The sequence below is a fragment of the Vanessa cardui genome, chromosome 18 (genome assembly GCF_905220365.1).
Source record: "Vanessa cardui chromosome 18, ilVanCard2.1, whole genome shotgun sequence".
Taxonomy (NCBI): domain Eukaryota; kingdom Metazoa; phylum Arthropoda; class Insecta; order Lepidoptera; family Nymphalidae; genus Vanessa; species Vanessa cardui.
In genome coordinates, this window is record NC_061140.1 from 3,450,167 (window position 1) to 3,467,882 (window position 17,716).

Consider the following 17,716-nt stretch of genomic DNA (forward strand, 5'->3'; position numbering starts at 1 on the left):
AATAAAGTAACTAATTTTATTATATTTTATTAATGAAATAATTTCTTGCCATTTGACTTAAGGCTTAATCTGGTATAAAACTCCTATTGAACTGAGTCTCAATCGCTTCACAGCCAGCGTACATACTAAACTACAATATTCTAAAAAAAATTAACTATAAATCATCTTTCACCTTTCATCCAAAACTTTAGACAATTTTATACCCATCCATTCCAAGTGTTACAAATACGAACAAATAATGTCTAAAACCTCTTTTGTCTCTTAAACATAAAAAAACTATTTATATTTAAATCAACAAGTCAAACATACACGATATACTTGGTTCAACTAAACTGGACAGAAATAAAAAACTAAAACCTGAAATTGCTTAAAATAATTTCTTCTTATAATAAGTAAATATAAAGATTGTTTCTAAAATAAGACATTAATCAGGAAATGGAATATAATCAGTCTGTTATTAATTGATATAAAAATATAAATTAATCTGGAATGTTTGTTTTAATATCATCTCTTTACAACATTGAATCTTAAAAGGAATGTAAATATAATATTAGAAAAAAGCACTTAAATTAGATGTTTTTACAACATAAAGACAAATCCATCTATATCTATATTTTATAAAATAATTTCGTTAACATACTAACCACACATTCACACGACTCCACATTTTATCACAAATTCAAGATATTAACAACTATATACAAAAATATAACGAAATAACTTAGTATTAACATGAAGTATGCACCTTAAATTCTATTTCATAGATATGTATAAAGTTTTAAAGCTCTCTTTCAATCATGTACAAATAACATTATTTAGAGAGAAAATAAGAAATCCCGTTGAAAATAGAACAAATACATCTTAACTTTATACATATTAAGCTATTAAAATCTTTGACTTTACAATATTTTTAAATATCTGTGACATAACGTTATTTTTAAATATTTGAAAATGTAACTGTTTTTCGTAATTCGTAACGTTAATTCTTTACACGACGCCACTAACGTTATTGTTATTGTTGAAGTGTTTCTGTGACCCGTTATGAATTCCGAACGCAGAATCCCTTCTGCTGTGTCTGTCACTTTGAAGCGAACATCTCGCTCTGGCAAGAGTCGCTGCGGATATTTCCATAGAATCTCCGTGATGGAATCTGGATCCTCCTCTCCAACCGTTTCGACATCGTGCATTCTGTAAAATATATATTTTTTCATTTCAATATATGCCAGTATCAATAAATATATGTACTTAGAAATATGTGCTAGATTTGCTAGATCTAACATTATTACTACTAACATACAAATATATACATATTCTTCGTGGTAGGGCTTTGCGCAAGATCGTGTGGATAAGTATTATCAGGTATTGGACCTCCAAAGAATGAGTGACCCAGTGTAACTATATTCACAAGGGACAAAACATCTTAGTTCCCAAGATTTATAGTTATGTAACTAATGGTTAATATATCTTATAGTTCGTGTGTAGCTCCATTGACTATGGGTTTGGTCTCCACTTAGCATCAGGTGTCCTATAAGCCCTTCGGTCTAATTATAAGATAAAATAAAACCTTAAATAATTATCTTAGTATATTTTGTTTTACTATTACTGTTTCCATCATAAATATAGAATAAAGTAGCGCTTTTTCTTCAGATTGTAGGCAATGGGAAGGTCTTACTCACGTGTCCTGATCGCCATGTCCAGCGGTTTCTATTAAAAGCTCCGTATACTATTGGGTTTGCGCAAGAATTTGTGCACGAAAACAGCCACATCGCTTTCTGGAATGCCGGATCTAGACTTTTCACTGAATCTTTATCTATCCAATACCTGGATAAAAAACACCAAAAACATACTTCATTTTCTACTCACATTCGATGCACTTTACATTATATGTACAACCATATAAATACGAACGCATAAATTTAATAAAATAATTTATTATTTGAAATTAATTTTAAGGTATTGAAATATACAGCTTTACAAAAGCCTGATTTGACTGGCAAATATTCATTTAAATAAGTGTCGCTGAGAAAGGAAATGTATTATTTCATATTTTGATAACCTCCATGGTCGAGTGGTGAGTACACCGGTTTTCATGGGTACGCCACTCTGAGGTCCCGGGTTCGATTCCCGGCCGAGTCGATGTAGATTACCATTAATTTTCTATGTTGTCTTGGGTCTGGGTGTTTGTGGTACCGTCATTACTTCTGATTTCCATAACACAAGTGCTTCAGCTACTTACATTGGGATCGGAGTAATGTATGTGATGTTGTCTCATATATTTATATTTATATAAAATAACTAATGAGCTCCTTATAAAATTACATATAGAAGCTACATATTAATACATTTTAAACTTCAGAACGAAATAGTTATTTTAAAGTTCATATTTTTTATTACATTAGACCCGCTCATATAAAACGGATTTAAAAAAAAATTATGTTCGAAATTTGAGATTGGATAGTCAATTTCACATACGGAAAACGGAAATATTCATCGTATCCTAGCAAATAGACCGTGACCGTCCACTTTTTTTGCTTAACTTTTCATGTCTTATCATTTTACTACCAAGTATTTGACTTGGTTTTCCATAAAAAGTTAATTTGACCTTTGATTAGATGACCTTTCATTATGTCGTTCGAACAATCAACTTACCACATACAATAGCAGTAGTAGGGCGACCAGCAAGTGAAGAACACAAGAACAATTGTGACTGTCATCTTAAGGGTCCTTGCCCTCGCCCTCCCCAAAATGCCGACTCCGCTTCGACGCATTTTATCTAAAAAACAAATGAAAAGTATTTCAATTAAGATTTGAACTTATTTAATATCAAGTTGTAAGAAGAATTTAGAGTTTAACGTTTAGGTATGAAACGTTAGGAGCAGTTGAGTTTGAGTTTACAACGCCAATGTATATGGTTACTAGTAGTCGTATACGGCTTTGCCCGCGTATTATAGTGTTGATTAATGATTGTCACGTGTTAGGGCAAAAGAAGTAGTCTATGTCCTTTCTTGGAGTTCGACATTGCTTCATATCAAATTTCATCAAATTCGATTCAGCGGTTTGGTCGTGAAAGAGCGAAAGACAGACAGACAGACAGAGTTACTTTCCCATTTATAATATTAATATAGATGGTACGGCAGAACTTAGATGTAGCATCGGCAAAATTCGCAAAACCGATCACATCCGAATTGAGTGCGCTATCCCAAATTATCAATATTTATTTCTTATGTGAATATGATCTTTACGCAAACGTAATAACTTGTAATATCATATATTTGCCAATTTGACACGTCCGACTTACATGCACTTGCTTTCTCGAGGTGACGCGAGAATCTATAGCGACGAATAGCTTCGAATGGCGCGATAGGGAGCTATTTCTATTGTTTGTGAAAATCGGCAGTTATCGGTTTTATTGAATTTGCCGGTGCTACATCTAAGTTGTATCCTACTATACCTAGTGGACACAGTTTTTTAGATGGATCATTTTCCAGTCTGCCTGACTATATTAAACAGAGGGATATTATAAAATATTCTCATAAGTGTATTTGTGTCATGTTGGAAGAATAAGAAATCAATGAATAATACTTTATTACTGTTGAGCCCAATTTAAAAAAGAACCGTTAATTGTTAATTAAATTATAATAGTATTCATGAAAAATGAATTTTTCTATTTATATTTCCTAAATCATTAATTCGATTGTGTTGGAACTATTGTGAATTTTTCTTTTTTTACGAGGAGGAAATGCATTTACGCATCCCGCCCGATCTGGGGACCGGGACGGATATGTGGGACTCGACCGGGTCTGACCGGGGCCCCGTATTAGAGCCTCAGGTCCTGTATTGTGAGTTTTCTTGCGAATAGGATCCCAGCTAAAAAAAAATTTGAAAAATTCCTAACGGAAATGTGTTGATTAGTCAAACATCAGCTATACTTTTATTTTTCGGGCTCCGTACTAAATAGGTAATTTTGTATTACATTAACGATATAATCACTGAACCTTTTCCGTATCTGACAACGTATGTGAACGTGACAGGCGTTTTAATAAGCTCCGTCTCTTTTGTACTCTTGCTTTCAGGATATAATTGAATGTATTTCGCTGTATTACGTTTCTAAAGCAAAAAGGTTTTACTACATTTCTTTATCTTTTCATAAAAGTTATTCTGTTTTTGAAATCCTTAAATAGTAACGTACCTATGTTGTGTGTTTAAAAGAGTTGAACATGTATTGTTGTTTTAGAAAGAGATGTGTTGCGTTTCTCAGAGGACGCAATTTTTTTTAGGGACGTATGGGTGGGGTCAGAATAAGCTTACCCTTAAGATTATGGGATTGCAAATTGCAACCTTTGTTGTGGGGCCGCCTTGGCCTAAAACTTCTGTAATACGGATCTTACAAAAAAATCATAGACATAATTTATGGAAAATCGGTTTATATTATGTTTGTATTACTTATCACCGTAAAATCAAAAATCCATCTTATCTTTTTGTTTCTTGTCTTTTTCTTATGTTATAATTATTAATTAAAATCGTAATATGCATGAATCTCGAATGAATAAAACAACACGTAAAAACAAATAAATAAATCATAAGCGAAATTGTAAAACAATTCGATACACGCGTCTGAACTTGTCAAAGACCCTTCTTAAGAGTTCAGTAATCAATTATTATGAATTGGTATTGACAAGTATCTAATGATAATTACTGTCATTTATTTATGATCAGAGGCTGAATATTTTTTTATAATTTACATCGGTTATAGAAATTGAACAGGATATTGTTTTTTAAATGAAATACAGTAAAACGTGACAGCAGATTGTTTACTGATTTTTTTTCTTTTTTTTTACTTCTGAAACTAATAATGATAAATAAACCTTCGACTACTACATTGTTATTCATTACACTACTGAAATAGATATATCTTTGTTTATCATACACTATTATATCCACTATATCCACATTCAATACACAATTTTTTCGCTTATCGAATCTGAATATCATACATGAATCAAGCCCTCGACCAATGATGTCGCGTCAGTGTGCTGTCGCATGTTGTTTATTTAGTTTTCTCCTTTTACGGTTAAAATATAATATATATTTAGGAGATTCCTTTAACTATGCTTATTCCTTTAACTGGCTGGAAAGAATAAATTAAAAAAAAAACAAAAGCGCGCTAAACCGCATCAAGCCGTCATCCTTAGCCGTATTCTTTCTTTTTGGGCGCGAACAGTAAGGTCAATATTTTCGCGACTTGTGATTTGTTATAAGTGTTATTTGTGTTTTATTTGGATTTGTAAACTCAACTGAGTAAGTAATTTACTTCAATCATACATTGATTTGGTGATTTATTTATGTTAAGATATTTTCGAAGTAAGAACTATTTTGTTTGTTTGTAAATGATTGAAGTTGTTTATATCCTGATTAAAGTTATTTATGTTCTTATCTTTTTTTAATCTATTTCACTTCTGTATGCTAAATGACAGAAGGGAAAAAAGAAGAAGCATTCATTTTTCCGCCCTGAAGGTAGGAATTAGGATTACGTTAGTAGCTTCAGTTAATATAGTTGTTCAATGACGATTCAAAAGTGTTTGTAAAAGCCTACTTGAATAAAGTATATTTTGGTTTCTTTTGATATCAACGAGGAAATGCAGCTAGTATTCTTACAGTCGTTGGTCATATTTTTGAAGGTTCGCCTAGGTTCTAGATAGGTACTAGATTAGAATCCATTTTATTTCTTTAATTTTTTTTAATTAATATAATTCTGGCAGAATATTCATCATCCTAATCTAAAGTTATAAATAAAGGATAGCATACTAACCATTGGAGGTATTGGCTCGGCGAATAATTTCTAACAAAGCTGCCGACGAGCAATACAGAGTAGAAACTAGCGGTGCGATGTACATGAGCGTCATATTCAGTAGGAAATACGCGAACTCATGTCGCTCTGTTGGCAGCGAGCCGTATGACACGCACTGGAAGTACCTGCAACCGTGATAAAACAAATGAGCGCTGAATTTTCATATTAATTCTAACAGCCAATACGAGTTAGTTCCATATGCATGCTCTGGTTCTTGAGACGAAGAGCCAAAACTAAACGACCAACCTATGGGAAATACAGAATTTTGCGGTGATTTTCGTCATATGTTTCATATATATTATATACACATTAAGAGTTACAATGGTGTTACTTCATCTATCAATGAAAAAACTTGTTATAATGGGTGCATTGATTCGAAAGTGACGCCACGATACATAAAGATACACCAATATATCAACCATGTAATGCCCCTGTTTTTGAGTTGTGGCTTAAAGCCACGCAGACGAAGTCGCCTGAACTAGCTAGTTTTAAATAAGATTGGCAATATTTAGAGGTATATCTTGTTTATAATTAGATTACTAGCTATTGACAATCTTATGAAGCAAATAATCGTTGCTCAAATTGTAATCATACTTATGTTGTCAATGCTAAGAACATCTAACCATCATCATGACAATTGTTTCTAATATTAACGCAGTTTTAATATAGATTATATTTTAAGATATATCGACGCATAAACAAATACAGAAAAGCTGTTAAAATCAAATGATTAAAATTACATGACGCGTGTTATGAAACGTTACTGCTATGCGCTCGTAGTGTAATGCCCTTTTATTAATAGTCCATATTTTGTATTAATAAAAAAGCTATCAAACGCAAAAAGTTTTTATTGAACTCTCTGGTAAATCCAGGGTTACGATAATAGTAGAGATGTAAACAGAATACTATTACGTATTTCGTTTGAAACACAAATAAACAAACGGTGTAAGACTACTGAAACTTAAATAATAATTCTTACACAATAACGCCAGCCAGATTGCAATCCTAAGATAACTTTAGGAAAGCACCAGATACTCGTTTTATCTATATATTGTACTTTATTTTACATTAAGAGATCTTACCGTTAGATCTTCGAGTTTGATCAGAGCGAGTCGTGTTAAAATTATATTAAATATTTATGGATCACTTAAGATAAATTCAGTTATTGGTGGCAATTTATGAACCTGGCAAGACGCCCGAACATTTGAAAGTTTGTTCCAGATGTCCATAGTTCATAGAAACCTCTTAATATATCCACTTCCTTATTATCACAACTACTTGCATGATTAATACGTTACAATATGCAATTAATTCACTTCGAATTAATGTGGTATCAGTTTTAAAATACGATTCTGATCACTATTAACAAGAACTTGTATATCAAACAAATGTTAGTCAAAGGTATAAGTTATATAATCGTGAATACCATCCAATCTGATGAATATGGAATTAAAATTAAAAAAGGTTTACTGTGTATTGAATTCGACGACCTGCGTGGTCGAGTGGTGTGTACACCAGTTTTCATGGGTACGCCACTCCGAGGTCCCGGTTTCGATTACCGGCCGAGTCAATGTAGATTATCATTAGTTTTCTATGTTGTCTTGGGTCTGGGTGTTTGTTGTACCACCGTTACTTCTGATTTTCCATAACACAAGTGCTTTAGCTACTTACATTGGGATCAGAGTAATGTATGTGATGTTGTCTCATATTTATTTATGTATTTAATTTTTTTGGAGTGTCTAACAAAAATGATGAGGAACTTTTGTTGACAAATTATTATTATTTATTCAGTGATACCATATCTCGTCTTGGTAACGAAATCACCTTCTGGCCACTTTGTTATATAACAAACAATTAAAAAATATGACAAGAAATAAACCCAATGGACTTTCGTCGGTAATTATCTAGACTGGGTATTGTCTTTTCCAAATCCCCGTTGCTACTCACTTTGACTTCAATAGCATTATAAGCAAATTCAACATTAAAATTTAAAAATTTAAAATATTCATACTCGAAAAATAAATTTATCTGTGTCTTATGTCGTTAGAAAATAACTTATTTTACCCATATTCTAATGCCATCCCATTGCTGATTCCAATCGGCAATATTTAGTAATTTTGTTTTTTTTTTTTAATTCTAGTTCTGGTTTGAAGGGTGAGTGAGCCAGTAACTACAAGCAAAATATTGCCTTAGCTCTAAGATCCTAGGGCTGGCGACGTACTGGTATTTGGAATTGTTAATATTTCTTACAGTGCCCATGGCGCTGGGAGGGATCACTTATTATCAGGTTTCCTATTCGCCCGACCTCTTACCTACAATATAAAACAACGATCTTGTCTTGTTACTAACAAGTATTGTATTACATAATTTTACTCGACAATGTTATAATTATAATTTATATATTATTTCAATTAATTTTAATGACTTGGCAATGTAAAATATTGTCATAATTTTGTGATTTATGTCTACAAATGGTTTTTATACTTACTTACGAGATGTTATATTTAATTGCTTGAAATTTATGTGTTAAATTTTCGAAAGTACTAGTTTAAAAAAAGACTGTTTCTTTTTTTAAGTAAGTTTTTTTACTTAAAAACAATGTCAGTGAATCTACGAAATAAAACTCCGTATAAATAAATAAAGTATTGACTGAAAGAACTTTAAGGACTGTATGTATCAAAATTTAGATAAGATTCAATTAGGGACTTAGAAGTTGGTTCGTACATATGTGGGTAAGGTAAATATATTTCTGTAATTTAGGAAGGCAGTTGAGCAAATAAGCTACCTAGCTAAGGTATATTGTGTCTACATTTACGCAGTCAGACATACAATCGTATACAATAATTATGTCTTCCTCACCGATTTCAACCACAGTGGCCTTTCTGAAGGAAGTTTAGGTATCTGCTCGGAACATATATATTATTATTATAGTTCACATGTATGTGAACTGTACCTGAATGACCTCACGCACTTATCGTCAACGCTGGATTTACATGAGGGGCACTCGAGGCCCTGGCCGACATATTTTGAAATAAGGCAAAGTTAGAAGTATGACAAGAAAATATTCACTGATAATAAGTTTTTTTATAAAAAAAAAATGTAGCAGCTTTTCTGTTTTTTTTTTTCAAGTTGTGTATCGTAAAATGTTGTCTTAAATTTTCGCGATTATTACACATTTAAATAAAACTAATTATAACGGATGAATCGCGTATATTAATTATTTTTAAACATCCCGACGTTTCGAGCACTTTGCAGTGTTCGTGGTCACGGGTAGACTAAGATGACATTTGTCTATTTGAAGAACAAAGGAAATATTATTTACAACTACCGCCAACGATTTCTCAATTAATATACGCGATTCATCCGTTATAATTAGTTTTATTTAATTGTGTATCGTAACTTTGTAAAAAGTAGGGCGGTATTTTCAGTGCCCATTAGCGGCGCTTAGGTTAAGTCTGGCACTGCTTGTCTTGTTTTTATTTTGATATAAATTAATTATCGACTTAATAGTTATACTTTAAGTATAAAAAGCTCTTTATGGTTGTGTCATAATCATAATCACTTAACACACTGATAGATATACTAGCTGTACCCGCGACCTTGTATGCGTTTACATTTAACAAAAAAAAATATTATTGTAGCCTAAGTTACTCCTTGTCATATCAGTTATCTGTCAGTGAAAGTCCCGGAAAATCGGTCCAGCCGTTCCAGAGATTAGTCGGAATAAAGGGACAGACAAAAATTGTAAAAAATGTTATTTTGGTATATGTACCGTGTTAAAATCTTATTTTGGTATATACATACAGATGAATTAAGTAAAAAAGAGCTATTTTATCAGACCCTTCAATTTTATTATATGTATAGATATACATACCCTCTAACATCAGGATGTTCTTCAAGATGAAAGATGAAGCTCTGAGGCAAGCTTGCCAGTCCCGCGCAGACCCACGCTATAATCAACGCTCGACGTACTCTTGCTTCCCATGTCACGTTCAGTGGTTTTAATATCGCATAATATCTAGAACGAATTACAAATCACATAAGTTGACCCTATAGGTTAGATCATAACGTATTTATAAATATATATCATTACACAGATAGAGATAGATTTATTAATAACGATAGGAGTAAACAGTATCATTTGGGTGTTTTTCTTATTAAATAACATCAAACTCGACAATTTTTACTATTCTTTTGCTGAGAAAATCGATCTGAAAAGTCTTTTCAGCTGGCTAATCTTTAGGTTTGTGTTAGAAACTAAGAAGCAAATCTGTACCTGATCCCAGGTCAGTGATGTGACCACTGACGGCTAGTGTAACGTGTTATATAAATTATGAATAAATATTTATTATATTATGTTATATAGGAGCATTTCTAGTTGTTTGTACAATATTTCATATTCTATATATATTTAATTCTTACCTATATGCTAATATATTTATGATATAAACAAAACATTATTAAAATGCAAATGCAGGAAATTAACATTTATACCTTAAATAAATTATTTTATATTGTAACATATTTATGCTATGTTTACGCTTTGGCCCAGTGGTTAGAACGCGCGCATCTTAACCGATGATTGCGGGTTCAAACCCAGGCAGGCACCGCTGTTTCATGTGCTAAATTTGTCTTTATAATTCATCTCGTGCTCAGAGGTGAAGGAAAACATCGTGAGGAAACCTGCATGTGTCAAATTTCATAGAAATTCTGCCACATGTGCATTCCACCAACCCGCATTGGAACAGCCTGGTGGAATATGTTCCACACCTTCTCCTCAAAGGGAGAGGAGGCCTTTAGCCCAGCGGTGGGAATTTACAGGCTGTTGTTGTTGTTACGCTTTTTACCTGTCAATCGCGATGCAAATGAGAACGAAGCTGGAGAGGTAGAGTCCGAAGGTACGTGTGAACATCATGAGGCGGCACATGAGGTCGCCCGCCAGCCACTGCACGGTCCCGGCCCACGCTATCTCCAACGGCATCATCAGGAATGTCACCTGGACACGCGCACTGTTGCAGTTTAATCAACCAAGCCTATTTTACTATCTCAACTTTTGAGATTGCTAACTATTTTTTATAAACATTATATTGCTATGCTTTCATAAAGCATTACTTTAAGTAGCCTACTCGATTAAATTTATTACAATAGTAACTAATAAATTGTATTGATAGTTAAGGATTAATCCTTATAATACTTTAATTAAATATATTTGATTCATAGAAATTAAGCAACAAAAATTATTAACGTAAGATGATGATTTTTGTATCTGCATTGATTCCAAATGTTATTAAAGTAGTTTTTGTAGTTTGCCCGTGAAATTTCAAGAGAAAGATTTTCTTTCGTATTTATAATATCAGTATGAATAAAAGTTTACACTGCTTTCCAATCTCTTTCGGACGCTCTATATTATAAGGTTTAAAAGAAAATTGCAATGTTTATAAACAAATATTTCTAACCATTTCAAAAATTGTAATATAACAACATAATAATTACTGTTTTTATATAATGACTTAAAAACTTCACAAAATATTTCATTGGAATATTGTTTTATTTACAGAGACGTGTGGATGTGCCAAGCGATTCTGTTGTTGTAACGCTTTGTTTTTTTTTTTTAAATAGTTACTACAGTAATAGCATGCTAAAATTAAGAAGGAACAATTTTTTGAAAACATTCTTATCTCACATGAAATACTTACCATAAGATCTGCAACCGCCAAATGCATGAGCAGGACATCCAGTCTGCTGGCTCTGCCCATTCTCTTTCTCCTGACTAACTGCGACAGCACAGTCAAGTTTCCAGCAGCGGACACCATCATAAGAATGCTGTACACCGTAATCGAAACCATGTGTCCGTGATTAAAACGCATTTCTAAAGGAAGTTCATCGTTACTTGTATTCAAGTGAGTCCAGTTCTTCTGCGAGGCCCCGCCGGGCCCCGATACTTTTTCATCAATATCCATTGCGATATATCACTCACAAACACATTTATTGTACTACACAGTCTAGCTTATATGAAGCGGGATACGATCTCTTGGTAAACATTTTCATCCAATCATACAATCCGTGCGAGTGCCTGGAACAAAAGTGACAATATAAATATTTTTCATTCGAATATCAACGAGCAACGACTCGACTGTAGATGTTCTATATTAACTCAAATTGGAAATGGCTACATTAAATAACTATTTACGTTATTGCTAACTTCACATGCGATGTGTAATGTTGTTCTCGGTATTTACTAACATCAGGTTGTATTGTATGAAATTGCTAACCTTGGTTTAATGCAACCTGTTGTGAACATCGTACAGAAATTGTATTATTGTAAAAGCCATGATATAATTATACAAGATAGAATTTGTGTTTAATATTTTTTCCTTAATTTTATATTAATAATTGTGTATTTGTTTTTTTCGCTTGATTAATTACGAATTCAAATTCAGATACATTATATTGTGTTATTTTCTTTATTTTTATTTTATAAACAAAAAAAATAACATAATTTATGTTTTACAACAAAACAGACTTGAGTTTTACACAAATCAAGATATAAAACAATATATTATATAATTATAAAACCTTGTTTCAGATTCATAACCAAACTAAATGTTAATGTCTAAACCAAACTATATATGTATATATATCATGTATTGTATATGTATATTAAGATTCAAAAAATGTTATTACACAAAATGTAATTACAATTGTTATATGAAACATAAGATGACCTATAAAATTAGAAATTCGTATTAAAGATTAAAGAAAAAGTCCCATTAAAGATTAACGAGGGCATGCTCGGCGACACATGTCTTGTTTGAGAGACGCAAACAAGAGAAGATCATTTGTTTTATTTCGAATACCTAATATTACTTATTCCATATATTTCGGTACAATGTAGCCATTTATAATTGGTAAAAATCTTGAACTATAATATACATGCTTTATTATAATTATACTAGAAAAGATTTACGTGTTGTTTTTGTTTTATTATGCGATATAACGAAATAATTAAAGATTTTACATGATATTTATCTCGAAATTCTTACAAAGTATCACGCAAAAATATTACGTTATATTTGTATAAGCAATTGTATATAAACAAACAATCGGATAAATAGATAAAATAAATCTTCTTTTTTTTTTTGTATGTAAATATGTAATATAAATGCAGATAAGGAAACTAATATATATAGGGACTACCCTAATATATTCTAAAAAATATGACAATAGGGAATACATGAGGGTCTGGTATAATGACAAGAACCCTCAAGTATATTATTGGGAAATAATAAAATATATTCAATACAAAGTTGGGATTATAGAAAATTTCTTAACAATTTTGACTTGAGTCTTATTTTCCACGGCACTTGTCTATGGCTCCTGTTTTCCGAGTGAACAAAGGGGTAAATATCTCGAGGCATTCAAATAATTGTTGAAATCATAAGCGAAGTGGTCATTTTATTATTTGGATCAATTATCTTCAAAACCTATTAATGTAACCTTTTAGTAACGATCAAAATGGTTCATTATACACAAAATATGTTTATAAAATTGAAGGGAAGATTGTTGATTGACCATTTGTTGGTTAGTATCATTATATCGTAACAGTGATACAGTCAATATCGATTTACAGATACACGTTAAACCTTGCCAATTTTATTTTGGATTTTAGAATTGTGTATACTATAATAATACACGAATTTTGGTATGGAATATTAAAGTTATATAGCTAAGATAAAAATAATTTTGTATTATATCAAAGATTCAAAATAAGTAAATGAATATATACTCTTACTTTTTAATTAAATGTCTATTATAAAAAGTCTTTATTTCGCACGATACTTCATATAATATAATATTTTATTATATTAATATATGGCACCTTATTAGTGACATCAAAGCAGGACTTAACGTCGTTTTAATTATTTTTCTACTAACACACTAACTTATATAGCACGTATGTATATTATCTAATCGATTACGTATATATGTTTAAAAATAATGTGTTCTAAAAATGTGTCAAATACAAACATACATGATATGACAAAATCATAACATTTTAACACGTATTTAGAAAATGTTAAATAAAAACGTTACAAATAGTATGTATATTAAATAATACTTATATAAGTGTTTACTAAAAGAAATAAATAGCCGTACACGATTCTATTAAATAAATAAGCTTATATGAAGTATACAATAATGTTTTTATAGTTGTAAATCGTTAAGATCATAACCAAAATGATGATATTTCTAATCTCAAATAATTATTAACTATTGTAAATATTTTAAGACGAAATTTCCAAACGAACATCGTACGAAGATTACTGATTAAAATACGAGAAAGCATCACTCTCTCAAAGTGCTAATACTAATACCAAAAAGAAACAAACCAACAAGATAAATCTTGAAAGTTAACATATTATTAAATATAATGCAAGAATATTTGAGGCGTGTATGTACATCCGTCAATTATCATTGAAGTGTGTAAAAGAAGGGTTGTATATTAAGTACCTTGACCTTACCAAGAGAAGACTGAAGAGGTCTTCGATTTGAAGTCTGTCATTTACACATTTATACTAATATTAGTTAAACAAACCTGTTTGAAGATTATAGGGTTGAATTGCATTGATTTATTTGTATTTACAGTGAAAAACTTTTATCAAAAGAATTAGGGTGAATAAAATGTATCGTCTCAATTAAAAAAATATATTGTCTCATAAAACAATAGAAGTAGCATTTATTACGTATTTACTTTTTGTCATTTTGTTTTTATTTATCTCGAACGATTTGTTTATTCATAAATATTGAATTAATGACATAGGCGAAATAATTTGCCCCGTATTAGCACAAATAAAAGCCATAAAAATAGCTATTAAATGAGTTTATTTGTTAATGGTAATTAATTTAAAATTAAAACTCACTGCTCAATTTCAAATTCAATCAATTGAAGTGAATTTGTTGATGTCGAAATTTAATGTACCCTGTGATCGAAATTAATTCCGTTTTCTTAAGATCATGATTGATTATATTTGGTGAAAAAATGGTGATGGGTAAGGAAAACATATTACATAATATGAAATATTTCTTTTGAATCCGCTTTCGAGTTTTTCCAAGAAATGTCAGCTCGAGCGACTTTCTTTATTATTAAAGAAGATATTTTGATGCGTGAAAGAGTTTTTCCAAAAGAACGCTTAACGTCGCTTTCCCGTGATTTTTATATAATATCACGACGACTATAGAAATAAGGGGTGTATCGTGTCCCGTTTACCCCTCGCTTCGATTGATCTGAATTTTGGTGTAAATTTATTTCAACGCGCTGATAGCAAATAGACAAAGTACCAATGTAGCACTAAATACCATATTAAAATATTTTTCTTTTGTCTTTTACGTTTATTGGAATCTACACTGATCTATTCGTTAAAGGAATTTATTTCCTTAAAAAATGTAAGCCTTTTTGGAAGTGATAAACATATTTTGTTCGATACAATTTGGTCGATTTTCAAAGCACTCTACCTGCACCTTCCAAAAGTTCGAAGACGTCACGAATGGATATTCTGGTGATAAATATTATAATTTTACGGTTAAGAACGACGCCCTCGAGATCTCATAAAAACACAACTCTTGTTTAAGTTGTGTTTTTATGAGATCTCGAAGTAATACACCTTTAATGGAAGAGGTGTCGGAGGGAAGAGACCCCTACAGCCTTCTGACAACCCATTCCACCTGCTAATAGATTATGCTTTTTTCCAATTATCATATCGAAACATCTTCTTTTTCAAGACACAACCTTAAAATTATTTAAAAATAACAATATTTTTATTACGTACAGCTTTTATAGGAAACATTTTTCTTTAACAGCAATATATATCGCAATAGACGTGAAAAGCATTGAAAAGAAATCGATATTTCTGCGAGGTGACCTTGAAAATAAAATTTCCGTGTACTTGGAATAACCCTCATCAGCATGTCAAATCCAGATCAATCCAGATCAGTGTCAATCCAGAGTATCAAAATTCAGATCAATCAGAGGCACAGGCTAAGCGGAACGATATTTCTTCGAGGTGACCTTGAAAATAAATTTCCGTGTACTTGGAATAACCCTCATCAGCATGTCAAATCCATATGTATCAAAATTCAGATCAATCAGAGGCACAGCCTAAGCGGAAATTTCCCCGATAAAACTTATGAGCAATACGCTACATTAGTCACAAACATGAGGCCCCGGACAGTAATATTAAAAACAACATCCGCGCAGATGTATTAGAAGCGTAAATAATTATTAATTAAAATAAGTTACATAGTTACATTCAGCTTGTAATATTGAGAAACGTCTAGGAATGCAACTAGAACTTACATTGCTGTTTATTTACATATAAATACGACTAACTGATTTACATAATCACTTAATCCTGCAAAGATTCCTATGCGAACACTGTCGAAGTGTATAAACGCATTTCGTTTATACGACAAACTTTTAAATCGGTTATAGTACGATACGACTTAGATTTAGCATCGGCTAAGTTCGTAAAACCGATCACATCCGAATTAAATACGCTATCCCAAATTATCAATATTTGTTTTTTATGCGAATTTGATCTTTACCCAAACGTAACAACTTGTAATATCATTTGATCTAATATATTCGTCTATTTGACACGTCGATTTACATGCACTTGCTTTCTCGGGTTCAACTGACGCGAGAATCTATAGCGCCTAATAGCGAATGGCGCGATGGGGAGCTATTTCTATTGGTTGTATGAATCGGCAAGAATCGGTTTTATTGAATTTGCCGATGCTAAATCTAAGTTGTTTTATGGTTGTTACTATACATATATATATTTTAAGTATTTTACCACTTTAGAAATATATTTCACACTGTAAACGCATTGTTTAGTCAAATTAAATAACTGTTTCGGCAAACCGCAGAAATTTTCCCTTTAAAATGATTCTCTTTGTTCGTAGTTTTACATTTAATATGTAACAAATACGATTATATGTAAAATAATATAACATATCTATGGTATAACTTTGGGTCTTTCGAATAAGGCGTAGCAGGCTGAAGTATGTCAGATACCATTTTTTTGTTTGGTTAAATATTTTCTCGCAAACAAGGGCTCGTGTTTGCGATCCTTTGATACGTTTTATTTGAACTATCGGTAAAAATAGTGACCTATTTGGCCCTGGACCGTACATCATATCAGTGCTACTTCGCTTATTAGGCCTTATGTTATTGAAATCTGAATTATTCGTTAGTTGTAAAGTTAATTAAAATGATTTTTTCTAAACTAATATTTAAATATATACAAATATGAACTAAAACTAGTAACTGTATAAATCTTTGGATGGAATGGTGGCAAGAATGCTAGCAGCATTTCCCCGTTGAATCGCAATTCCGATCCTCTGGGAAAAAAACGAACCAGCCCTCCTGTCACCAGTGGAGGCAATGAGGCGAGGTTTTATACTTTTGATGAAGCTTTTTGCATCACTTATCCAAGAACTAAGCGTTTTGACAGCAAATAATTTATTTGTATATATTTAAGCATTTAATTCTTATGTTAATAAATGTTGCTCTGATCGTAATGCAACTAATATTTCAAATCTCACTGCTTACGCCTTCAGGGCTAAACTCCTGTGAAACAAATTATGACCCTAAGGAAGGAAATAGGCCACATTTAGTAATCTTAAAATCCCTTCAATTTAATATGCGAATAAAACCTCGGGCCACAACTAGTCACATATGTATATAAGCTGTAGAACATTTCGGGTAACATAGTAAGATATTTTTAAAAATAAATAATTAAGACTGAATTCGGTGAATCTTTTTTACTATTTATCTTGACTTAATTTATAATGAGATTCTTGTTATAT

At 31.6% G+C, this 17,716-nt stretch overlaps 1 protein-coding gene across 4 annotated transcripts in view; it reads right to left on the reverse strand.

The window, feature by feature from the left end:
• Positions 1–11: 11 nt before the first annotated feature.
• The window catches only part of LOC124537274 (adipokinetic hormone/corazonin-related peptide receptor variant I), a 60,113-nt gene continuing 42,408 nt past the window's right edge, over positions 12–17,716 (reverse strand). For 2 of the 4 annotated variants that reach the window (XM_047114053.1, XM_047114054.1), the window contains 7 exons: positions 11,545–11,921; positions 10,696–10,844; positions 9,723–9,866; positions 5,810–5,973; positions 2,650–2,773; positions 1,677–1,821; positions 12–1,188 (listed from right to left, as the gene is read on the reverse strand). In XM_047114053.1, coding sequence (XP_046970009.1) covers positions 988–1,188; positions 1,677–1,821; positions 2,650–2,773; positions 5,810–5,973; positions 9,723–9,866; positions 10,696–10,844; positions 11,545–11,808 — 1,191 coding nt within the window. In that variant the 5' untranslated portion in view covers positions 11,809–11,921 and the 3' untranslated portion in view covers positions 12–987. Of the gene's footprint in view, positions 1,189–1,672; positions 1,822–2,649; positions 2,774–5,809; positions 5,974–9,722; positions 9,867–10,695; positions 10,858–11,544; positions 11,922–17,716 lie in introns of those variants that run through there. The other 2 variants (XM_047114057.1, XM_047114056.1) reach the window with 2 other exon arrangements.